General features: G+C 38.7%; 1 protein-coding gene across 2 annotated transcripts in view; it reads right to left on the bottom strand.

Annotated features, from left to right (window-relative positions):
• Window positions 1-27,229, bottom strand: part of myo3b (myosin IIIB) — a 96,611-nt gene that overhangs the window by 35,656 nt on the left and 33,726 nt on the right. For both annotated transcript variants that reach the window (XM_066687889.1, XM_066687890.1), the window contains exons 10-24: window positions 24,353-24,508; window positions 21,887-21,971; window positions 21,630-21,746; window positions 20,029-20,133; window positions 19,593-19,676; window positions 19,158-19,360; window positions 18,536-18,634; window positions 17,911-18,025; window positions 17,181-17,307; window positions 16,717-16,927; window positions 15,637-15,784; window positions 14,038-14,191; window positions 13,651-13,739; window positions 13,168-13,297; window positions 267-346 (exon numbers count right to left, since the gene is read on the bottom strand). In XM_066687889.1, the coding sequence (XP_066543986.1) occupies window positions 267-346; window positions 13,168-13,297; window positions 13,651-13,739; window positions 14,038-14,191; window positions 15,637-15,784; window positions 16,717-16,927; window positions 17,181-17,307; window positions 17,911-18,025; window positions 18,536-18,634; window positions 19,158-19,360; window positions 19,593-19,676; window positions 20,029-20,133; window positions 21,630-21,746; window positions 21,887-21,971; window positions 24,353-24,508 (1,903 nt within the window). The remainder of the gene's footprint in view (window positions 1-266; window positions 347-13,167; window positions 13,298-13,650; window positions 13,740-14,037; window positions 14,192-15,636; window positions 15,785-16,716; window positions 16,928-17,180; window positions 17,308-17,910; window positions 18,026-18,535; window positions 18,635-19,157; window positions 19,361-19,592; window positions 19,677-20,028; window positions 20,134-21,629; window positions 21,747-21,886; window positions 21,972-24,352; window positions 24,509-27,229) is intronic.

Below are 27,229 nucleotides of genomic sequence, written 5' to 3'. Positions count from 1 at the left end.
TGGGGGGGGATGCAAGCTGAGAACTGTAAACACACTTTGCTTTGGAGTTCCTCCCAGATGATCAGCATGCTACAATGCAATCATTTAATCAGACCAACGTGATCTTGGCCCAACGTACAGTGCACTAACACCAAGCACTTCAAGAGCTGGCAGGAAAATGGCGAGATAACAATGTGATGATATCACTGTCCGAGGGAGGAAAAACACTGTGTCATCAGACCTAAGCCATCGAGAACAAAAGTGAGCAAAAACAGCATGAGGCCAACCTTATTGCGTCCTGCGCTGAGCTGGGGAGGTAGGGACCGGGAAGCTGCTGTAACTCTTGCTCGCGAGGTAGCCAAGTTACCTGTTGGAAACAAAACAGAAACGTGCAAACTGCAGGTCAGCTGCATTTCATTTCACTGCAGTTCCTCGCTTCGCAGATTAAAACATTACAGGGTTCAAAAAGAAGCCAACAAATGAATTTAACAGCCATTTGAGAGGGGGAAGAGGAGCTGCTGGTTGGCTAGCCCGGACTGAAACATGCCATTTTAATACAAATTGTATGCGAGTCGATCTGTTATATCAGTGTAACACATGCATTCACAAAACACTGAGCGGCTGTTGAAAGTGCTGGCTGCACAATGCTCGCCAGCCTGCTGGGGGTTTATAAGGGCAGCCCAGGGGTCTCTGCATCAGCAGTATGTCGTCTCTGAGCGGAGGAAAGGATATGAACCAAGCATGTGCAAGACACTCTGAGCATTTCAAAGTTTGAGCAAGTATAGCACAAGATGTCCAAATGTTTTCTCTGGCTATATCTTCAGAGGCTAAACTGTGATTAATAGCACTGAAAGAAGCCTTTGAAGAAGGATTGGTGACATCAAAGTCCTAATCCATGGGTGGCAGGATTTTTATAATGAGTGGGAAGCATTTTAACACATTTCAAAGGGTTTACGCCATGAATAAACAATAGACTGCCACAGATGTGCCACACACCTTTACACAAGTACAACTAAAGAGATGAGGTTGTGGTCTAATCCAGAGAAGAGAGGAAGATCTTTATAAACTGGGATTGTTTTTATTGTTTACGTATTTGAGCAGACCTGAAAACTAAAATGAAATAACAATTACAGTCACACAATCAGCACACATTTAGAAATCTCCCTTTTCACTCCAGTAGAATAGAAAGGTGCTACTAATAACATAATCAGACAGTGTGAGATATCTGTTTTTTCAATACTTATCCAAATAAGGAATGTGTATTACAGTTCAGAATGACTTACGTTAACCATTCACCTGTAAAACCTTACTGGAGGATACCATGGAAAAATCACAGTTTATCATGATAGAAAATGAAGACTTGAGGAATGTCTGGGAAAGAAAAACAAAGGTATGGAAGACAGGGGAGTAAACTGTACATTTACACACATTTACCATGCTCAATTTTCATAAGGAGTTTTAGATCAAATCAGTTAGCAAACAATGTAAAATGTATAAATGAAAAAACAAATAATGGGTTCAGTTAAACCATATTAACTTTTTTTTGAGACACTGACAGCGTATTACAGTGTATTCACATCACCTGACTTGAAACGACAGTGTCGGATGCATACAGACCCATAAACACACAAACACGTTAAGCAGGGAGATGACATATTAGTCTTTCCTGTCCTCACAAACACATACCAATAGGATGGCATTTCTTTCGCCTGCTGCAAGTATACAAAGCATTTTTCTCCGTTTGAAGAATCTTTGTGTGTTATGATAGACAGCCTTAGATACTCTGCTCTGAGAACTCATGTCTAACCTTAATCCTCCTGTAATCTGATACCTCTACAGAAGCTTCATCAGCATACACTTATAGTGCAGCACGGGGTCATTTATTTTATGTGCTTGATAAAACCCAGTTGAGAGTACGGGCGAGGAATCGCTCCTCTCGCCAATGCCAAGACTCTGTTTATTGCTCCTGGCGAGGGTGGTTTTGTATTAGAATTTCAAAAGAGTCTCTGGAGCAGACTTCTTCAGTGTAGGTATATTTTAATACAATTGAAAGCACAGCACTTTTTTTTTTCCTTAATCTGAACATGAACTGCCCAACTAGCTTTACACTGAATAACTCAGGATATCCTATTTTCACTTCTAGACATTTTGTAGAGAAATATACTTTTCATAAAAAAAGAAAACAGCTAACAGAGTAAACAGAAAATAATAGAACTGATGAGTCTATAGGAAACTTTTGAAAGAGCTTAAAATAGTTTAAACAGGAAAGAAAAGACAATCATAACCTTGTGCTTTGTCTTCCATTGTTAAAGGTCTTCAATGAGACGACCTTGTCCTCCTTATCTGCTCGGCAGTAGTTGAGCTATCTGACCGACTCAACTAAAGGAGCTGGTCTCTATTGAATGCCTTATTATAAAAATGTTGTCATTAAAGTGTTGCATCAGTTTAACACAACATATGGTGGTGGTGTTAGTACAGAGTTTTTATTTTCTGTTCCCGCTATTGTTTCTAGGCCTGTAACCAATTTTTGTTTTTATTGAAAACTTTTCTTGAATGATTCAGTTTAGGTGGATGGTTGTCATTTCCTGTTACTATTTCCCCAAACAAGTATACAGACGCATGAGTGATTTGGAAATATTTTCAGATTATTACAAATATTCAGATAATCACATATGCACAAAAGCACACTTGTTGAAAGGAAATGCCAGGCAGTTGCTCTTTGTTTAATTTTGTCTATTTAAAACAAAATCAAAACAGTAAAGTATTCATTACATTCATTTAAGTATTGGTAACAACATGATATACACAAAAGGGCATTTGTATGTATTCTGAATGATAATACAGTATAATGTGTTGTGTTGTGGTCTTCTCATCTTGAGTCAGGATCATAAATTGTGTCAGGTGCTTTATGGGATTGATTCTAATTACGCAAAGTTACATCTGGTGGATTCATTAGAATCATACTTATTCAAATGAAGTCAGTAAAAAAAAAAAAAAAAGTGTCCTCATTCATTTGCTACCCATTAGCAGGGGCGATTGTAGGATTTTGAAAATGGGGGGTTATAAGGGGGCCATGATTATTACAGAGGGGCCGACATCTGCTAGGAGGGGTCCGGGGTCATGTTCCCCCAGGAAGATTCTTTTGTAAAATGGGTTTTAAAAACTCAGTTTGCAAGCTAAGATTTAAGCACATTATAAGGATAGGTTGGGTTATCCATAACAATCTAGCAAAAATGTACCACCATATTTGCTACCATTTGCTGGTGACAAACGTATACACAATAGACAATATAGACAACGTCTCCACTCACCTCACCCCCAAAAGTGATTGAATATGGAACACATCAGTGAGTGTTTGTTCAGTGCAAGAGGGAATGGTATTAGTAAAAAAAATAGGGTCCCCTCAATATAAAAAATAAACAAAGAAAATGCCTGATTGGACAGAATGGGTACACAGCGCCCCCCAACATCACTGGAATCCATTTTAACACTGAACATTAAGAAGCCCCTTTTAACCAATTAGGTAAAGTTACTGCTCCACTGATATTGAGTTGAGATAACCAGAGCTAGCTAGGGTTACCATATCTGAACTTTAAATAAAGAGGACACTCCAAAAGGTGTGGGGTTGGAGGCATAAATAAAGTGTTATGCCCTCAAACAAGGTTTTTGCATTTGCATGCAAAAAAAACCCAAACAATTTATTAATGTCTGAACAATAAGTTATAAGTGTAACAGTCAATCCCTGGACCCTTATGTAACATTACAGTGCAAATATATAAAAATAGGTAAAATAAAAAACAACACTTATTCGTTCAATACATGGTTGTATCGTAAAAAAGGTGCTAAAATGCTTTACCAAAAAAAAAGCACTTGCGAGCTAAAACATAATTTATAACAATCAATAAATAACATGAATGATTAGTATTATTTTTTCTAAAAAGCAAGAGTATTTAAACTATCAAAATACCATGAACTGTCGGGTCTTGAAACTGATCTGTAGTGTGGCTGTGCGCATGCGCAGCGGAGAGCAGAGCGCAGCTGCAGTGTGTTTAGAACTGCTCTCTCCGCCTGGATTCTTGCCGGATGGTATGCACACAACAATAGCAAAATAAATAACAAATAAAATAAACTTTGGCAAAACGCACCACATTGTCCTGAATATGGACACGGTGAAACTGACTGAAATTTTTTGTTTTGATTGGCTAGGGGGGGGCACTCAGGGGGCCAGTCAGTTTTCAGCAGGGGCCAGTGCCCCTGTGGCCCCCCTGGCTACATCCCTACCCATTAGAAATTCAGGCGCATATTATTTGAGAACATTTGTCATGATTAATTAACATCTCAGTACTGGACATGTTAGCAGTGTCATGGTGTTTTCATGGTTCTACTGACGAGAGCTCAAGGAGGGTCTGTATGAGGGAATGGGGGGTCTTTTGTACCTGCCACTCGATTTCACAACCAAGTGCTGCCTTTGTTGGATTTGATTGTCAAAAATAAACTTTTATATATTTTTTGCATTTCATTTATTTAAAGAACAATACAGGCTTTCTCTTGAGTGAGCATTGCATGAATGTTATTTGCAAAGGGCATCGTGTTGACCTCACAATCTCACAAGTATAACACTTGTTCAGCTGGGCAAAAATTATGATAGCAGGTACAAAACAAGGAGGGATCCATTAAAGCTGGGATAAGTGTAACAGAAAGGAGGGAATTTTACCCGTGTTAGGCAGAATTACATTAAAACCTTTCAAGTCAGGACTCCCCTGAATATGGTTTGCAGGCATACAGGACCACAGAAAATGGAAAGAACACACAAAATGAAAGAAAACGGGAATCCCCCTGGAAGTAAATGGGTAACTCCCCCAGACCATTTAAATGCAAAGCTAGGTGACATGAAAATACTTGTTTTTTTTTCTTTAAAAGAAATGAAATCTCTGCTCATTTTAAAATAATAAAAAAAGCATTCTAATAAGATGCACGGCTTTTCCTGGGGATACCCAGCAAGACAGCATGAGGAAAATAGACTTTAATCAAGGCACTGAGTTACCCAGGACTGGGCACTTGTGGAAGTTCAAACTGAGCTTACTTTTGATAATACAGAGGTGACCTTGGCATTCTCCTTGGCTTCAGCTGTATTTACAAAGAAAAAAACAAAAAAAACTGGCATCACTACATTTGCTTTGAAAATGAAGCTCAGCAAGAATCTTCTAAAAAAAGAAAAGGAAAAAAATACTCAGTGGTATTGGGTTTCTATTGACAAGTCACTGTGTTCAGGATTAAAAAGCAATCTCACCTACGATACATGACACCAAAAAACACTCTTTCTAAAAGGCTGATACGCCTTACAGTTCAGAAGTTACAGCTCAAGCAGCCCACGCTGGTGACAATTGCAGCTGTAGGAATGCAGACTTTGAAAGCTGGATTGCAATAGCTGGATGGAGGTCTTCTCTTTTTTTTTTTTTTTTTTAGATGAATGTGATCTTGAAATTCAGCAACCCAGATTACTGCAGACTGAAATCCCCCTTTGTGCCCTGAGATTTGACTAGTCCAGAGGCTGTCTATTTAAATGCCATCTATTACTGTCAGGAGAGATCCATCATGAAATAGCTATGGTGTAATTGGCTTTTGATAGCACAACATACTTGTGTATTATGACAAAATGTTATGCTCCAGCTACTGGAGTGAGATTTCTCCTTTAATACAGTAGAACAATGTGCAGAGCAACATCTAAGTGCTAACCCACCATGGTCCCTTGAGTTTATTTATATAAATACACATATATATTTAATGAGCATATAATCTACATCTTTAATGTATATCACACTGGGGTCAGATGGGAGTTGGTATCACTCTAAATCTGCTTTTGCGTGCCGTTAATTAGCTGCTGCAGTCTGAGTATTGTTGTGTATTTGTATTTGCAGGATATCATCTCATTAAATATTCACACCTCCATCTGCAGGTCAGTCCTCGTACTAAGGCATTTCCAGATATTTGCTGTGTGGCTCTTGTCCTGTGTACCTTTGTCAAACCAAAATAAGGCCCACTCCCATTATTATACACATAATTTATGTTGTAACTAACACACAGTCAAAATCTCGCATATGGCTCCATAGTAACCCTTGTATTTAAATGCACCTGCGTCACCTGACTGATGCAGATTTAATACAAATGAATGCAACGTGGGGAAGAAGTCTCCATTACTGTTGCCAAAATATTGCACTGCAGACTCAGTCCTCAGGTGCCACGGAGTCAAGAGATTTTCAGAGGTTCAAAAGCTTGATGTATTCAAACAGTCATAATATCAATAGCTAAAAAGAAAAAAAAATGTATATATAGAAAGAAAACACTCAAGCAGGGAAGGATATGAGGTGTATTGTAGAAAATCCTTTTTAAATCTGACAGTGTTTTGCAATGAACAAGAAGGCAAATACAAAGAAACTCCCCATTTGTCTCCAGGCCATGAAGCTGCATTAAACAGGCTAAGTGTAAAAGTGCACTACCAGTAGCATTGCGGCTTTTACATAAGTTTTCATTTCGCAAACTGGCATGACCTTGGTTTCGAGCCAAGACCTTGTTATAGAATTACAAATGTAAATGAAATCTTCCCTTCACGGTGCCAAGAAACCCAGAAAACACATTTCCACACTAGTCTAAGGGTATGGTGTTGGTATCCAGGAAAAGCTGCCTTTATAATCCCACACCCTAAGCATGTACTCATTTAGAGCTGTCATTCTTCATTTAGTGGCTGCATTTATTGTTGCTTCGCATCTATAATGTTTTTCTTTAAATATAAAACATTAATTAAACGTTTCCTGCACTACATACATTAAACGAAACCCGATTCTAATATTAATGTTCCTAATTGTCCTCTTCCTGCTATTTTCTCATCATGTTGTACATTTAGGTGAACAAAGAGTGCACTGTGCGAAGAAACGAACAGTCATCTTTCCTGGAAAGGTTTTCCTGCATGTACACTGCTTTGTAGCATATGGATTTTACTACATGTTGTTTTGGACACACCAAGGGCTACACCAAATTGACACTCTGACCCACCCTGCAATCGCCATATACGAAGTTGTACCCTATCGTGTTTTGATTTATAAACAGTATGAAGTGGCTTCTAGCAATAAATTAAACCACAACGGTACACATTTGTAAGCATTGCTAGCATTTACTATTTCTATTTACGTTCTATTTACATTAAGTAAAACTGCTACATGTGGTTCAAGCTGTTAACCTTAAAGTTTGTTGTACTGCACAGAAATGCAACTCTCAGCATCTGTTTTAAAATACAAATCCATCTTGATCAACAATGCTGACTGATTCTATAAGAAGGCAATTATAATGTGATTTTATTTCGTCATTCTTCTTTTCCTAACTAGGCTTTTCTGGACTGACCTTTAGGAGATGAACAACACACTGCCTATCTGATCACCAATCTGACCATCTGCAAACTTTGGAGAATAATATTCCAATAAAATCAATGAGGTTGAGCTAATCTCCAGTGTTTACAGCAGTTCACCAGAAACGGCTCAGGTTACCAGATACAATGTCAACATAGCAGTAAATTAGGTATATACAGTTTTTCTCTTTGATAAGATATGTTTTTTTAAGTAATTATCTACGCATCCAGAGGCATGTATATTTACAGAAAATGTGCAAGGCAAGCAGAAAAGTAGTATCTACATTGCTCTGCCTTGCTCTTCATTTCTACTTAAATAACACATACTGTATTTTCTTCCTTGTGGTTTATCACATAAAAATATTAAACACTTGCCTGCTTTCAAATTCAGGACACTCCAACAACCTTGGAGAAAGAGGCATATTTGCATATTTCACAATTAACTTATTGCTAAAACACAGAACCTTAAAAATACATACACTCACCTAAAGGATTATTAGGAACACCTGTTCAATTTCTCATTAATGCAATTATCTAACCAACCAATCACATGGCAGTTGCTTCAATGCATTTAGGGGTGTGGTCCTGGTCAAGACAATCTCCTGAACTCCAAACTGAATGTCTGAATGGGAAAGAAAGGTGATTTAAGCAATTTTGAGCGTGGCATGGTTGTTGGTGCCAGACGGGCCGGTCTGAGTATTTCACAATCTGCTCAGTTACTGGGATTTTCACGCACAACCATTTCTAGGGTTTACAAAGAATGGTGTGAAAAGGGAAAAACATCCAGTATGCGGCAGTCCTGTGGGCGAAAATGCCTTGTTGATGCTAGAGGTCAGAGGAGAATGGGCCGACTGATTTAAGCTGATAGAAGAGCAACTTTGACTGAAATAACCACTCGTTACAACCGAGGTATGCAGCAAAGCATTTGTGAAGCCACAACACGTACAACCTTGAGGCGGATGGGCTACAACAGCAGAAGACCCCACCGGGTACCACTCATCTCCACTACAAATAGGAAAAAGAGGCTACAATTTGCACAAGCTCACCAAAATTGGACAGTTGAAGACTGGAAAAATGTTGCCTGGTCTGATGAGTCTCGATTTCTGTTGAGACATTCAGATGGTAGAGTCAGAATTTGGCGTAAACAGAATGAGAACATGGATCCATCATGCCTTGTTACCACTGTGCAGGCTGGTGGTGGTGGTGTAATGGTGTGGGGGATGTTTTCTTGGCACACTTTAGGCCCCTTAGTGCCAATTGGGCATCGTTTAAATGCCACGGCCTACCTGAGCATTGTTTCTGACCATGTCCATCCCTTTATGACCACCATGTACCCATCCTCTGATGGCTACTTCCAGCAGGATAATGCACCATGTCACAAAGGTCGAATCATTTCAAATTGGTTTCTTGAACATGACAATGAGTTCACTGTACTAAACTGGCCCCCACAGTCACCAGATCTCAACCCAATAGAGCATCTTTGGGATGTGGTGGAACGGGAGCTTCGTGCCCTGGATGTGCATCCCACAAATCTCCATCAACTGCAAGATGCTATCCTATCAATATGGGCCAACATTTCTAAAGAATGCTTTCAGCACCTTGTTGAATCAATGCCACGTAGAATTAAGGCAGTTCTGAAGGCGAAAGAGGGTCAAACACAGTATTAGTATGGTGTTCCTAATAATCCTTTAGGTGAGTGTATTTCAAAGCCATATACAAAATGTAGCAATCATGAAAAAAAATATCAGAGAAATGTAGTATTATGGTTATGAAGTTGTGAAATGCCCACATATATACATGCAAGTACAGTAAATACAGAGTAAGGAGTCATGGCTAAATACAGAAACCCACCACCTGCAAAATACAAATACTCAATGTGCAACTGTTACTTGACACATCTGTGGGCTTTTTTTTTTTTTATAAAGCATTCCCTGACAGCAGATTATTAACTTTTATGTTCTCTAGCAGATGGACCATACTGATATAAATAACACAATCTCCTTTATGTGAACTGAAGACAGCACACAGCTTTGTGTGTTGCATATATGTGTGCTCCACCGTAATGTTTTCCCTTCCATGTCACTTGAACTGTTTGACCATGGGAATTGAGTTCCCAGTGACCCTTTTCCAATAAAAAACACACACAGGGTTTAATGTTGGATGTCCCTCAGATTTAAGGAATTTGTAAATGTAAATACATTTGACCTGAACAAGGCTAGAAAGAAAAAAGGCAAAAAAACAAACAAAAAACATGTGTCTTGATGACTTCACAAAAAAAGCTGGATGCCAGTGACTAATAAAGAGCAGCATCTCTGACTCATTTGAGAACCAAAGACAGCTCAGCACAGCCTGCTGTTAATGGTGAGCTGAGATTCTGCCAGGTTCAGCAGGGATCATTAGTATACCATAGTAAGGTTCAGTCCCCCGAGAAAGAGAAAAAATCAAGCAAACATCACTTGATGAGCATGCCAGTTGATGTTAGCGAATTTGCCTCAGCTCACACGTACAGATAGATCAGTGGTATAAATGCCTCCCCAGCAGCCACCAGTCCTCCATCATTCACATCTGCCTAGACAGCCTCCCTTCTGTTTATATACAGTCAGGGAGACTACAGATCTGGCCAAAGTGCACTGCGCAGGTAACAGAGCTCTCCAGGTGCCTGCGGGTCCGGCGTCTGGCTGATGTCATTTCCTGTACCCCTCCAGCGTCATTAGTACCAGATTCACAAACACCTGATTTAAACAAACTCACCAAAGTAAACAAATAAACATGACAGAATGCCCTGCAGACGTGTGATTCACGTGCACAATTCACCTTTCATTAGTCCTCACAAAAAACAAACTAACACACATTTCAAATAAACTCAGACTATGCAACACTGATCAACATTCCCTTATGCATTCATATCAGTCCATTTCAACATTTTGTCCCTGGAATTAGCCTGGGCATGTCTTCCAAAACAGTTTCTGTGAAGAGTCCTAGGAAGTGCATTTAACTTTCAATTGTATCAGAGAAGTAAATAAATAAATATCAAATTAATGACTTGCTATATTCATATGGGCTCTAGACAATGCTCCACCACAGCATGAAAGTGTAGGACTGAAAGGGTTAAGCGGGCTTCTGTGTTGACTTCAAACATCTTATTTGTTTTTCCCAGCTCCCACATGACGGCATCCTTTTCCCTGTATGCTATTTGCTGACCTACAGTGCTTGCATACTAATTCATACCCATTTTGTATTGGTTTCAGCTGTACACACGTGTCCTCTGCAACTGATGTGTGTCAGGATCTATTTGCTGCATTGTCATGCAAATTTCAAAGCTGTGCACCAGTCCGCTTCATTAATTATCATGCCACGCACTTTGCACAATATGCTAATTTTCACAGGAGATATAAAGGTTAATTCTGCCGCACATCACAATCTAAACACAGAGAGAGAGGGAGGCTAGTCAAACCTGCTTTACTCACTCGATTCAAGCCCATTCTCTCGCTTAGGAATGGCTACACAAAATAACTTTTTTTATGCACTGCCGTCTTGAAGATACCATTTACAGCTATGGGTGCAAATAAAGGAATACATAATCACTGCTAAACACTTTTTTTTTTTAAATGAAGCTTGAGAGATTTGAAATATAGATATTTTCTGTAAATGTGGGAATCGATGAATCAGTGATAAATATATGTTGCTTATTACTGATTTCAAGTTCATTAAAAGTGCGTGTTTCATACATAATACAGAATTTGTCCATGTATATGATAAGGACTATTTTCCAAAACATTGCACAATCCTTTTAAGCATGTTTATTGATTTTGTATCTACAAGGATGCCACCTAGTGGGAAACACTGACCTTCACACACACTAGTTTACACTGAAGAATCAGTAGACAAAACCACAGGAGAAAATAGTTTATCTGATCCTAGACACACAGCAGTAATTTTCAGAAAACACAAAATCCATAATATAAAAAATGTATGCAAATGAGATTCATCCCATTTTACCCTGAAGAACAGAATTACCATTTTCAGTGATTATTTGTCACTGTACAGGGAACCTTAACTTCTCCATCTTAATATGCAAAATGAATTGTCTCAAAGCTGTTATCACTAGCTATTATCTCCAATTTTATTAAATGTCATAACTGCAGTAGGACTTCTAAATCATCTGAGCTGAAGCCCAGCCCAGTGGGCGGCCATGTTGGCCTGGTCCTGCAGCGCAGAACAAAGCAATGTGACCCTGCAGGTCAGCGGACTGAGACAGGAAGGTAAACCTCTGGCATTACTGGCTGAACCTAAATCTTCAATCCATCCAGCACAACAAATATTTTAAAATGTGCTATATATATATACATACATATGTGGTCTTCAATAAAATATACAACATGGGAAGATGAAAGAATACATTTTGCAGACATGATGTGGAAAAGAGAAAGTATAGATCGATATATACAAGTGCATTTGAGTGCATTTGAGATATATAGTCCCTCTTTCTATACGTTTTCAGATACATTCAGACTGTTTCGGTTCTGCTTTATATCAGTGAAGCTGTGTAATGCATTTTAAATTCAAATGTAATCAGGTAATTGAAGCAGTGCATATAGTGCATTTTTTTTCGGTGGGCCTGTTCTTAATTCCATCACCACTAATAGCAGTCATTTACAGCCCACTAAGAGTGGACAATGGCGAAGAGTTCAAATAAAAAAACTACTGGGGGAAAAACACTCCCATTAACAGACACCAATTTGCACGGCTCAGTCTAGAGTGACAATGAAGGACGGAAGGGTAAGAAAGTGAGCGTTCCCAGCTAATGAAAAGTATATTTTAACTTGGGCTTAAGAGGAACACTGTGGGCTGCAGCTTTTACATTAATTTAAATTGCATTTTTCATTTCTTTTAGCATTCCAATACTTCATCTCAGGAAAGACTAAAGCAGTGCAAACTGAAGATAGAAATCTGATTTATAACAGGAAGAACAAATGGATTGCTTGCCTGGAATCCCTCCACCAGGAGCTGGCTATCTAGGTTATGCTCATGAAGTGATAACAAAAGGCTGGGGTTATATTCAGGCAGTACCTACATGAAGCAGAGCTGAAGTCTGGGGAAACATGTTCAATGTCCATTTAGAGGTTATGCTAAAGCCTGAATTTGCACACTGCAAAGCTAAGAAACAGTGATACACTGTGTACACATCCAAACAACAGCATAATGACAATGTCTTGTAGGTTTTCCATCCATCCACGGTTGTGCTAGAGTCTGCAGGAATTAGAGATTCCTTCTACTATTGTCAAGTCAATGAGGTTTCACCTTACTTTAGAGAAACACAAATCTCCCTGCAAGCACATGCTGGACATGCGATTTGGATCAAGTTCAAGAGGAAAAAAACAGCTAATACTATATTCCTATAGTCCCTGTCTGAAGATCCTAACTCCCAGAGAATAGAGTGGTTATAAACAAACAAAATGACCAGAGAACTGGCTCACCTCGCAACTTGTTAAGTAGCCATTTTAGTTATCGTATAGGACAGTCGCTTCAGGTTGGACAAGCTTATTTACAGAGTGTATGATTACTGTCAGAGTAACAGGACATTCCAGATTCATTGACATTGTACTGCAAGACATTGTATTTTTTGTATTTCCTGTACCCTGTGATCTTTTAGTAAACCTGGGTTTATCACCATGTGGCCTCCAGCATTACATGTCCTCTAGCCCCGGATATTCACAGTAACATGAGGTTTGGCATAGCGTGCCAGCTTGCTACTTTGCTCAAATACATGGCGGTCTGAGACTTCCTACCTGTTTTTGTGAGGGGACTAGAAAACAGCTGCTGCAGCAGTTTGTTCTCCGATGTTCTTAAAACCACCACAATGTCCGCCGGAAGGGTGTCCTTGTTCTTTTCCAAAAAGCCATTGGCGTCGTACAAAACCTATGGAAACAGTCAACAGTCTGCACTTCGGCTGCAGCTGGTCTGTATATCGATATACTTTACCATCCATGCAAAACTGCGGTCTAAATAGTTTTGCATGTTCCAGGTTAAACACCAGAAATAACATTACTAATTACTAATATCACTGGCTAAGGTTAAACATAAATATAGTTTGGTTCTCCAGAGGTGACTTGACTAATGAACTATGAATGTGTTAAAGATTCAGAGTTATGCTAATGTTAAACTATTATAAATTAATGTTGACTGCAGTCTTCAACAGGACCACAATTATCTAATGGGTATGTGTGAAAGCCCTTCATAAATATTATATCATAAAAAAGGATTATCGTTACCTTTCCAGCATAGTGCTGAATTCCAAAACAAAGTTCAACCCGTTTTGGTCTCCAGAAGTACTTGTAACGGAGATTGTCCTCAAATTTATCTGAGAAGAAAAAGATCCACATTTCTAGAATCCATGCAAAGTATTCAACACCATGCTACATTTTTCTTCTTCAAGACTTTCTCTGAGCTTAATCTATTTTCCTTTTTTATTACAAAGTCTACCAGAACGTTGTACAAAAGTGTATCTATTATAATCAAACTTTTATATTTCAATTACCAATACAAAAGAACTGGTGTGTAACTTGAAATTAATCTGCTTACATTTTGGTATCTAGAATCTAGAACTGAACCTTGGTCAAACTGATCCGTAAGGCCTGTTTGTATAGTTCAGCCCTTACCTACTAATGTTTGGTCAGTTGCCTGAGGGAAGCGACTTTCTTCATCCAGCAAAGACAGCAGTCCCATAGGTTTCTGAAGGAACATATCAAGTATGGGTCGATTGTCTTCATATTCCACCAGCTTGGCATCAATTCCCTCACTTTGGTATTCAATCTGCAAAAAAAAACATTATTCAAAATCTGCTTTAAGGAAATGTTATAATGAGGCAAACTGGACTGAAAGTATATTTGTGAATGTTTAGAACTGAAATACTGCAGACCATGGGACTTCATTATTAACTTTTCCAACTAGGCTTTCCTAATCATCGGTGCTGCCGAATACATTATATCAAACTACTGAAATAACAAATAGAGCCACTTACTAATTCATAATTTATAGCAATTTGCAAATAACCCAGAGTCACATCTTATTATTTTATCTGTTGAATTTAGATCAAAAGTTCTTCTTTTTTTTCCTTTATAAAATGCAACCAACACATCTAAAGTGGATTCATGTTTAAATCATACACTTTAATAATCAGAGCTCAGCTGCTGAGTAACTGTTGCTTGTACCAGTTATCTCTTCATTTGGAAAATCCCTAGCTGGTTTATACTTCTTCGGAGCAAACTGAAAAATTAATAGATATTATTACGCAGTGAAGTTGCCTCTTTCTTGTAAAGTGTTTAAATATTCAGTTTGGATCTACTAATATTTCCCGAGGTCGGGAAACACACTCAGTAAGACAGTAGTAACACACAGGTTACACATTTAACAGACGCACAGAGTGTCAGGTTTGTCCTCTAATGTTAAAGTAATGCATTCAAATTCATCATGCATCAAGTGCATCAAGTCAAAGATCATAAATTATATTTTGGAGGTTAGCAATAAGCTTTCTATAATCACATTTTGTTATAAAATTAATTCTGAAAACATTTTTGTTCAATTTTCTTATGAGAGCAATTAATTATTTAAGCTACAGTAGATTTTATTACGAATGTTAAAATTACAGTTAATCTGGTAACATTGATACTTCAAAAAATATAAATGTTCACGTGCATGTTAAATACAGTACTAATAATAGAAAGGGAAGTAAACAACTTAAATTTAACAGCTGTACATTTCATAAAATAGTCTTCTAATGCCCAACATGAAATCCAAGATTGATTATAACTTTGAGGTGCAACTACTCAACAGATAACACTCAATTATTTCCTGAAAAGGCAACAGCTTCCGTGACTGATGAAGACAAAGTATAACGTACAGCCACAGCAATGTAAATAATTCCTCAAACACGAAAAACCATATGTAAAACAGAAGTCAGATATTAATCTTAAACAATGCATGTATCTGAAGGAGACAGGGCTAATGGCAATTTGTTTCTTGATACTACATTAACTTGTCTGTGGCTAAAACCAAAGATTAGGTAATTACATTACACTCCCTACAATTAATCTTACGCAGCAAGACGGAATTTGCCCATTCATGTGTGTTGGATATTTTAACTGATGAATCACAGATTTTTTGGGTGGCTGATGAGGAAACAACAACAAAACATTACTTTCAAGAAATAAAACTGATTTTCACATAACCCCAGGCTTGGGGCGGACACTGGTATTCACCTGCTCCAGAGCAAAGATGTGCTGATTGAAGTAGAACTGGATCTGCTCATTGGCAATGTTGATGCACAGCTGCTCAAAAGAGTTTTTCTTGAAGTTCTCAAAGCCAAAGATGTCCAGGATACCAACATTCATTCCACTCTCTGCAGTACTTAAGGAAGAAAGCAGACACGGTTATTGCTTATGAAGCTAAGCCTACCAGAACACAACCAGAAAAGGCAGTGAGATTGACAGACACACAAAGCAGACCTTTGGCACCTGACAAGCAGCCTTTATCGGGTTTGACGCTAAACAGACCCAGATTAAATCATTCTACCATAAATTCATAATGGAAACAAAAACGAATAGCTATATCATTATTTGTAAAGGTTAGCTGGGTTGAAGAAGTAATTGTATGGCATTAAAAAGGTTATAGGAGTTATAGGAGGACGAGTGGTTTGTATAGAGAGACACCCACATTCACAGGCATATCAGTTCTCAAAGCTGGAAATGCATTTATTAGAGGTCACCTTCTGCATAACTGAACAGCTTATTATTGGCAATAACAGTGAAAGTGCAGATGATTGGACTGGAAACTATTGCATTTAGGCCAATAATTCCTGAAAGATAACGGATGATTCCCTAAAACTACTGACACTCTAACCCCGACTTGTACGCTTTTATTCTTTTGGATCAATGCTCTGCTCTTCACCTTCTCTCCACAGGCCCTTTAATCATCTGAGCGTGATTCTGCTCTGCCACTCGAATCAACATAATACATGTATTTGCAGTACTTTAACCATCAAAATGCATTTTTCTCCATCACCAGCGATGAAGAGATTTGGGCAGGTCAGTTAGCGTGGACTCTGCCTCCTTGGGATTTGCAGATAGGGGAGATGAAACCAAGTTGTATTCTAATAAAAGGGATCCAAACAACTGGACATTCTGCATTTCCAGATAAGATTTGTATTGTTTTATTCCATCACTATATGTTTTCAGCCTGCACAAAGAAAACAACATGAATGTACAGCTGACTTTTCACACATGTGAGAGTGGCCCAACCATTGAGACGAGGGAGAGAGAGATGAATCTTGGCACACTAACCATATGTTCTTGTCCGGCTGCAGCAGGGAGTTGATGCGGTTCACTATCCAGCTGAAGAGGCGCCCATAGAGGGCCTTGGACATGGCGTCACGGACGTCGGTGGCTTTGTCCACAGTGTTGGTGCGGATGATGGTCTCTCCTCTGGTCACCACGCAGTGTGAGGTCAGGGCCTCCTGGAGCTCCTCAGGTCCAATACTGAGGAGGGCAGCAGCTGAAATAGGTCAAAGCAGACATCCTGACTGACCCAGAAATACAGCACCACGCCTGGAGTACGGGTCACCATCTACCCCAAAACTCAGAGCAAATAAACTGTGTGTGTGAGGTTTAATCAAATCACTGGCATGTCCACGGAGCACACAGATTTTAGAAGTACATGAAATCAAAAGTACGTTTTATCTCACACTAGACTAAAAGAGTCATTATAAGTAAATTGTAACAATAACAATTTAGATTAAATGTATTACCATTTTGTAAGGCTTCAGAATTAGGCACTTCACTTTTATCAGTCTGGTGTTGAGATGTAATGGCAGCGAATTCAATATTTCCAGTGTTCAGGATGGCAGAAAGGATTCTATACACTGAATTTACTTCCTGTAAAACCAAAAGAAACAAAAAAACATAAAGCATTACAGTTTAAAATAAAACAGGATAAACAGCAAGATTTACATTTGCATTTTGTATCAGCTCCACTAACCCCAAGCTTTATATCTGTAAAAATACGTGTAGTTATAAACTCACTACTTGCTACAATATATTTTTTTATCCAAATTAATAGTAATCAGTCAAAATCAGTGGGCAGGTAATCAGAATTAACATCAGACACACTTCAGCCTGCAGCAAATAGGCTCTACCAGGTTTGAATTAAGTAGCACCATTATCTTAAATCTTCCCAAATTATTTTTTAAGTGGAGTAGAGACATACTTGAAAATAACATAAATAAAACAAGCATAGGAGTAATAAAATTGCAATTTACAAGCTGAGTGAGTATGTTTCCTATTTATTTATTGACTGATTGTTTTTTTTTTAACAGAAAACAAGGCCTACCAACACTGGCAGCCACACTCAGAAACAGAGTAAAACCGTAATGTTTCTCAATGTGTCTGCATGTCGCCTGGCGTACGGAGTCTGTGAAAGTATGTGAGATGGCGTGAAAGGCTACATTCATCAACACAGCCAACTAAACACCAACATACCTCCTCAGTAAAGCCAATGATTCGGAAACAGTGCTGAATGGCATCAAACTGCTCCTTGTACAGTTTACTGGAGACGATGTCCTGCATCACTTTACCGTGTTCGCTGTCGATGTACCTGCGGATCGTTTCAGTGCCATTTAATAACAAGTTTATGTCACAGAATACATGCTTTGAAACCAAACTTCCAGGCAGTCAAAGTGTTGCAGTTAAATTATTACAATGAGGGTGTTGAATTTATGATCTAAGCTGTGCATATGCATCTCCCTCAACTAACAGAGTTTTATAATAACCTTCAACCATTCTGAGAGACTGTCATCTTTAGTTATCGTCTAATGCTAGAGAGAGCATGCACCTGGGCAGTCTCAAGCTGAAGCAAGTCATTATTTCGGATGGAAATTTTGTCACATTAAAATGAATGATACGCTCTCGAGTCCAGTTTCACAACATTTAGGAACTATAGGGGAAGTCTACAAATATAGCATGCAAGCATCCATCTTTTCAAATGATCCCAGGTTTATTCATTATGGAAATTCAATTTACCATTACTATTATAAGTCTTCACCAGCTTATTTTTTTCTTCATTACTATGCATTCACCCGGTTAAAAGAGTAAATGTACATCTTACCTGGGAGGGGTTTTCTCTTGCAGCCTATATTCCTTCAGTTGCTTTTGATGATAAAGGCCGGCGTAGATGTAATAAAATATGTGGAAATTCTTCTCTCCACTACAAGAAGCAAAAGACAAGATGTCATGAGATACTCAACGAATCAGAAAACGATTATTAACTGGATACGCCTAAGAAAGACACGATGGGAAATGGCGGATCATATCTTTAAATGCTCTTCAACAGCATGTGTTCAGGAGGCGTTATCACTGGAAAACTACAGTTTGTAAAGTTATATTATTACAAGACTTTCATTCTCATTCCATGCTTTTGTTCTTGCTTTGTTCTCCCCTAATCAGTAGTTTCCCCATCAAGACAAAAAGAAGATTAAGAAGTAGTGAGCTATAAATATGGTCCTCTGGTACCAACTGTCAGATCCACTTTTCCCCCCAATGAAGCTTAATCAGGGGAATGTGCTGAGCCACTGAACCCTGGAAAAGGATATTAAGTGTGATGGGCCTCTCTGCCTCGCCTCATCAAGTGCCTGGGGAGTGAGCCCCAACCATGCTGTCTGCAGCATCCGGGGGAAGCCATCCCCAAGTCTCCTCACTATTGGCCAGCATTGATTGAAAGCTTCACTCACACAGCCTGTTTGATAACTCGAGATTTCTCCAGCAGGTACTCGGAGATCTTGGCCCCCATCACTGCACCGGTGGGCGTGAATTTCATTTCCAGGTATTTTCCAAAGCGGCTTGAGTTGTCATTGATGGCAGTACAGGCATTGCCAAAGGCCTCGACCAGGGGATTAACCTGCAGGATCTTTTCCCGGAGTGTTCGATTGTTTGCCTGTAATGACACAGAAGGGGTTTCTGCTGTGAAGTACTGTAGGTGTTTTGATCCACTCCTGTTCCTGTATTTAGATCAAGCAAACAGTTACATCTCCATAATGCATATGGTGGTATGTGTTCCATGACATATTGTCCTCGTCTTTCTTGTATTTAAATATATGAGAAGGTGTTGGATGTGTTCTATTGTTAAACCAAGTGCAGCAGAGAAGCTGGTTCCCGTAAATTTGTACCTTTCCTAAGAAGGTAAGATGCTGAACAATCAAGTGGGCACTCTCTGTCTTTCCAGCCCCACTTTCTCCACTGATGATGATACACTGAAACACAGAGAGAAAGGCTTATTTCATTATTTCTGTTCATAACATGGAACCCAAAACTGAGGGCCAGTTTTAATTTCTGTAGCTATCAACATAGACAAAATATATATTTAAACACAGAGGAACTGGCTGATAAGAAAGCTTTTCTGTTAAGAAACTAGGCTATATACATATTCAACAGACAAAATGCTGTTAGCATAAAAACAAAGAGATCGAAGGAACCTTTTTCATGTGGTTTGCTTAAAACCTAGTTATTTGAAATGCAATCTGCCGTAAATCTCAAATGGCCCAGTCTATGCAGATTTATTCTGTCACGTACAACAGGGTCACAAAGTCAATTTGAAGCTCCTACCTGGTCTTTAGAGAAGGTTACCATTCCTTGGTAGGCCGCATCTGCCGTTGCAAATATATGTGGAGGGTTTGAAGAACGCTTGACTCCATGGTACAGCTTAGAAAACTGGAGGAAAAACATGAAAAAATGTATATCCACAGACATTAATCAAACACATGATTGTATATACAATTGTTTTAAGTGAGCCATTAAGTAAGTCGTTTTCCATATTAGTAGTAGTAATAAAGACAAAAAATATCTTGCATATTTAAAAGCTAAGCCAGTGGGCGAAATTATTTTTCATATCAGTTTTCAACTAGGTTTGCATGTCATGTAAAATGCTGACTTACCGACTTATTCATGGGAATTGAGGAAATATTTCAATTAACAGTTACATTTATACTTCCCATGAAGAATTACATTTTAATATGTACATATACATTTTTTAGTTGCTAGCATACCAATAGGATCCCCCACATATTAAATCTTCAATGATGTAGTAAATTGCCTTTAAAACATCCATATGGAAAAAGTGAGAACACACTTTCAGGACACATTAAGAAATAAGAACAAGATTTAATTCAGCAGATTATTTCTTCTAGAGTTGAAACAGCACAACATTACTCTTACACTGGTCATAACCCATCTCTGACTTCTCACCACATCCGCACGCCCTCTCTACAGAAACACCCTGCAGCTATTTTGTGTGCTACGGGACATTTCACAACAAATTTATTTTTGTACAAAATCAAAGAAAGACATTAGTAGTATCTTCTGTAGACTACAAATATCAGATGCCGCATTCACACACAATATGTCTGGACTGTAAAATCACAATGGTGCTTTAAGGTGTTTGCTTACCCCTCATCAGAGTGCAAGATCAGGGCACTTACACCACCTTTAATAGTGGCTTTGCTTCGTGACAGTTCTGCTCCCCCGCTGCCAATTCATGCAACAAAACACGACGCCCCACACCAGCACGAGCTGTCATATCTGTTCTGTGAGGGGCTGTTGTTGCGCGTGACAAGATCGCAGTGCACTTGAATCGGCACAAGCACAGACTTGATGCAACTGCCATCAAAGTGATGCTGTTTAAAAGCTTTTGTAAAAGAACAGCCCTTGCTAAACTGCATTTTTGCAGAACTGGAGCCTTGTCAAAAAAGAGAAAAGTCTATACTATTTCCTGTTGGGATGCTCACCATGTAAAGGCAGTCAAATAAACACAATAAAGAGCTTTCAAGTCAAATACGGGAATGTTCATGTTTATATATATAATCAAAAAACAATATATATAAATCTTACTGCTTTATGTTGTTTCAAATACCACCCTTTTCTGCCCCTGAGAGGTAAAAAAAAGCACTAATGGAAGAGCAAAGACTGTTCTGACTATTCAAATCTAAAACAAAAACACAGCACCCTCTATGTGTTTATTAGCAAACTACACATCAATAGAGTACATCTCAAATGGAACCCATCCATACATCCTGTTCTCGTCCACTCCAACACCTTCATGATTTAAGTTGCAGGGCAATATAAAAACTTGTTCCAGATTAAGGGGAAACCAATACAACCAGTAGGAGGCTGGCTCTCTAGGATGCCAGGCTTGTAGAGTGCAGTCGTACCTGTGGTGAGTAGATGCTGAGATTCTGAAAGGGGTTTAAAGCAATCAGAATATCTCCAACATACGTGTAGATCTGCAGGTCTGCATATCTCCTCTGCAAATTAGCTATAATTGTCTCCTATATCAAGACAGAGGCAACAGTGGAACATTATACGGAAAATTAAACAAAAGACAAATAATAATTGATTGCATAATTATGATGGTATAATTCACAAATCAAGACTAATCATGACCCACATGAAATATCCCCATCCTCACCTCATCTAATACTTCAAGATTTACCAAGTCGTCGTCAGGGCAGCTTTCCACTTTTAGAGTTTTTCTGGTATTGATCCTTTCATGTCTATATGGATTTATAAAACAAAAAACAAGAAAAAGCCAATGAGAAGTTGTGTTTAGTATCTATCATCGTACAAATGCATCAATCACAGCGGAGGTGCAGCCACTTTTGATCTAAAACTAATGTATTTGCGTGGCTTGTTCTCCACAAGCCAAATAATCTCATTTGAATCCTTCCCCTGGGTCTTATTATTGATTATCACAAGTTCTTATTTAATACAGTGAAGAATCGCGGTTTATCACCAATTGACCTTGCATTCTCCAGTGAGGCTTCGGATGTCATGGGGTCGGGAGGAAAAGCAGCTGGCATGTTGTGAATGGTGCTCCTGCTGGCGCTTGATAGAAAGGGAGCTTGTCAAACGCACCCCCAAGGGAATTTCAGACAATCAAGACAAATTATTGAATGTGTGCAAGTGATTTAACAGCTTTGGATTCAAGAATATGCAGGCTGTTGTTGACTTATAAATGCCTCACATATGAACAATGCATGCCAATTTCAACACAGTAAAATACACATTTCACAACTATGATTGTCTTTTATAAATAGGCAAATTGAAAAAGAATCAGAGTTAATTACATATAGTTTCAAGTGCAGGAAGTAAATGTCAGATAAACCTACAAACTCCTACAATTTATAGAAAGTCAAAGGAGATTTTACTGATCAAACTTACAATTTAAATCAATACGTTTATCATCTGAACAACACAGATACACATTTCTTCCTTCTAGTCTCTTAGAAACAAACTCACATCCTCCTGTACATGGGAGAGTTAACACTTTTATTTTGAATGTAAATCTCCCTTCCAACAGACAAAGAGATGTATTTATACACTAACAAATGACCTAATTCTTTCCCCAGTTCGGCCTGTTCCCTAAGAGCACAGCGGGACTCATGTTACATCTTTGCCTGGTGTGCAGCATGACTACTGAAGTCCAGCATCATACTAGATTTGTGCAACTGCCTGTGTGCAAACGAATCAAAGTGCTGATCTAATTCAATCAGTCACTAAACTGAAAGGACGTGGGTATTTCTTCTGCAAGCCTCTTTAATCTGATTATAACCTGCCTCTAAGGACAGGGCTAACAGGATACATTTCCACCACAAATTGAATTGTGGTAAACAAACCTGGCACATAGGTTTTGTCTGCTTTTGCGCTGCAATTGTTTCTACGGGCTGCAGAAGGGTGTCAAGTGTACACATGTACTTATAACCTGCTGGGTGACAATTACAGCTGATCCTTAATGATGTTCCTAGCTCTCGGTCCGTTAGAATACGCGACTCACATGACCACTCGGATTGACCGAATTAATCATATACACCATCACTTGTTACAGTAGCAGAGAGCGGTCAGACATTTCTGTCACATCTGTCGTCTCAGCAAATAGTCAACACCACACGACTCCCCAGGCATAGAGACTCAAAGGGCAGCACACAGACCTTCCTTCACTGAACTGAATATACTCTGACTCATTTAAAATGAAACTGGAAATGGATTTGGGTTAAAATAAGATAACATTTGAATTATCTCTATCTCTCTCTCTTTCTCTCTCTTTCTCTCTCTCTCTCTCTCTCTATATATATATATATATATATATATATATATATATATATACACAGAAAATAAGAATAATTTGAAGGAATAGAATAGAATCCACTTATTATATACAGATCACCAATTACTTATGTCAGGTAAACAGCTGAACAGGTAAGAACAGTTTAAAAAGTTCAGTAGCTTTTATCTTGAAAATGAAAAGGCACTGAAATGCTGCTTATTGGTCCTGACACCAGGGCTATACGAAGTGCCTTTCCAATAAAGGATGTTTTATTAATGCAGGTTACCCCACACCATCATTCCCGTCAAAGTGGTTTCATTCACATCACATCACTTTAACATCAGCACAAATGGACTTTTCATTTGTACTAGTTTGTAGAAAGAGCAGAGCAGTGAAATCCTGCCACCCCCTGGTCAATATCAATAAAGAAGCTCTTCCCACCACTGTCTGTGCCGTCTCGTAGAGGACACGGTCTGAGAGGAAAGTCTCCAGCCACAGCGCACATCGAATTAGAAGGTGAAAGGTGTCCAAAGCACAGACTTAAGAGAGTGTTTTATCAATGCTCCCAATATTCTGCACACTGTACGTCTTTAGTCCATTCATCTAAGGATGCAGGCAAGGCTGTTAACTTTGTGAACCAGATTGATCAGGTGAGACTTTAAATCCAATACCCAGACTACAGCACACTGAGAGCAATAAAAACATGTGCTTGTACACTGTATTCACATATACATCTACCACTAAAATAAAGGCATTTTAAGCGGTAGAAATTGAGATCAATCCCTGTTCCTGATAGCAGCGGCTGCCAGATCTGCAGCTGACCCAACGTACTTGGTCCTGGCCCGGCAGCCCGACCCCTGCTGCTCTCGGATGAGCGTGGCGAGCTGCTGCCTCAGGGCCATGTCTTTCCCGTGGGCCTGCTTGATGAACGGGTGCTCCAGCAGGTGAGTGACAGAGGGCCGCTTCTCAAAGTCCTTGATCAGGCACCTAGACAGACAGAGCGAGCAGAAAAATCAGCACCGTCCCGCCCGCCTCTCAGCAGAGCGCAAAGTTAGGGCGGAACAAGTTAATTACTTTTCTACCTGGAATAAAGAAAAAAGGATTTTCTGTCAGGCCCATTCTTATTCAGTTTTGTCAGCAAAATGGTTACATCGAAAGTGCTACTGCGTTGTATTCTTAAACATCCGTATTCATTTTAGGGTGACTTATCGGGCTCTTGGATTGACAACATAACTTCCCAGCAGCATTGTTTAATTACCTTTTTTGTCTTTTTAAAATAAAAAATAATTATATATCTTTAAAGCATTATACGAAACCTAAAGAACAGACATTTGTAAATGAATCTCAAGCACAATGAAAACCCAAAACTAATACCAAATATTTATTTATGTCATGTGTAAAATGTGGAGCTTGTTATTAAGCGCTAACAACTCAAGCCATGGCACAAATTGGCAATCAACAGGCAGGCTATAAGTTTCTTGTTATTTAGACATGTGCCAAAATCTAAATTTAATATTCTAATGATTTCCTAAGGTATTTTTCCCTTCTGCTCACCTGTGTCCTGCAGTTATCCTTTAGGAATCAGGGCTCCAGGCCAGCTCAGTGGTGCAGGTAGTCAGTACGGTCTGGACTCACTGCTGGCTGCTCTGTTCTACTTGTTAATGGCCATGCCGGCACAATCCACATCCCCACTACTCTCTCTCCATGACAATACGTGTCAGGCAGCATGTCCAGCACGTCTATAACTGCCACTCCACTTACAAGCTGTTCTCTTCAGATATGGAAATCTCGAGTGTTCGGGTCACAGTGGATATTTCTGCGATGGCTTTTAGTTTCATTAATGTGCCATATAATTACAGGGTCTTCATTTCCTCAATGTATGCTGAATATCAAAACTTAATGTACAGGATGTCCATGTATGTTATCTGATTTACATTGCTAATCAATATTTATATTATAATAGACATCACATCTTTCTTGCATTTGCCTATTTAGGATGAATAAAAGAATAAAGGAAAACACACTGAAACCTATGGATTTTTAAAATAGATGCGTGCGTGTGTGTGTTTGTGTGTGTGTGTGTGTTTGTGTGTACGTGTTTATACCCACACTCTAAATCGCACACACACACAGACCGATGATGTTTTACATCCGTATCCATCAAAGGTATCTAAATAACATTTTTAATTTTATATACAGAGTACCTAGATAAAACAACAATAAGTCTGACACTTGGTACCTAATCTAGACAGACATTCTGGTACCTTCTATCAGGATTTCTTAGCTGGAAATTAATTCTCAGAATTCATTAGTGTCACTACATTAAGCAAAGGTTGCAGCCATTACAGCAATCTCACAGTTAGGATTCTAAACACCATTTCCATTTTGTCACAAAGAGCAGCTATTTGGTGCTACAATTACAGGCAATGATGAAGCATTTATTACCGAGAACAAGAGCAGACACCCACACAGGCAGGTCCGCCGGAGAGAGCTTTTGAAATTTCACAAACAGCCTGCACCGCCTGATAACATTGTTTGGATTTTACAACTACTGTGCTGCAAGCTGTTTTTTTTTTTTTTATTTAATTAATTATTTTCTGTATTTTATAGTTCATCAGATAACACCAAATATCAGGCCTTTTAAGGATTATGTAGCAATCATTAAACAAGATGAAAAGATAAATGTCAGCGATCAAAAAAAACAAATAAAAAAGTAAAGCTGTCAAAGCACAAAATCCCTTTCTAAAATAAGATGTCTTGTTTTAGCTTTTAAACTCCAAACACATTTTTTAAGTCCACAGAGCTCTACAGAACCTAGTGGGATGTTTGATTCAATGTGTTTATGTCAGTGAGTATTATTATGAAAATTGCCAATTGAGATTGTAGTGATTAATCTAAATACATTATAAATGAGTGTTAATTATCCTCAGCATCTTGAAACTTAAATTCAAGAACTAAACAGATTGCCTGTCATCCTCCTACAAATAAATAATACAGTTTCATAAAGGGTTAATCAATAAGGCATACTAGATATTAATCTGCCTAGCATCACATGATCAGCATACAGCAAAACCATATATTGAAAATGGGGTTTTATACACCAAAAACTGCAGGAAAAGAGATGTGACAGTAAGCTGCTGAGATCATTCTGGGCAGAAGCACCAGCACAGTCAGCGATGAGTACAACAGCTTTTTATTCTCGGCCCGCGCTGCCAGGGCTGGGCTGTACAATGCACTGACTTTCCGAGCAAAATAACAAAAGGAAAGCTGAAATTGTCTGACAGGCAGTCACAATGAATGTTCAGAATAAACCCAAACTACAGAATATTTCCAAGGCAACAGCACCATCTATTTGTTGCAATGAAAGTGTGCTATACTGTAGTCAGTTTTATTCAGTCAGTAACTTATAACAGCAAATCATTACTTAGATTTAGTTTATGCCAAAGATTCATTAATTTCTTTCCTAAAAAAAGAAATAGTAAGGATTTGGATTTATGGTTGTGCCAGTGATATACTTCAAAACCTTCAACCTGTCATGCGACTGACATTTACTCTGTAATGACCTACAATGTCTGTATTTGATCATTATTAGCTTCAACTTACTTTGGACTGAAAGAAAAAGAAAGACATTACACTACAATATTTACCAGGTGAGATTACGCTACTCTTTTGATTCTGCTCGTCATGCAACTGAGAAATCTGTAGCAC

The sequence above is a fragment of the Amia ocellicauda genome, chromosome 16 (assembly GCF_036373705.1).
Source record: "Amia ocellicauda isolate fAmiCal2 chromosome 16, fAmiCal2.hap1, whole genome shotgun sequence".
Classification (NCBI taxonomy): domain Eukaryota; kingdom Metazoa; phylum Chordata; class Actinopteri; order Amiiformes; family Amiidae; genus Amia; species Amia ocellicauda.
This window is presented reverse-complemented; position numbering and strand designations above follow the sequence as displayed.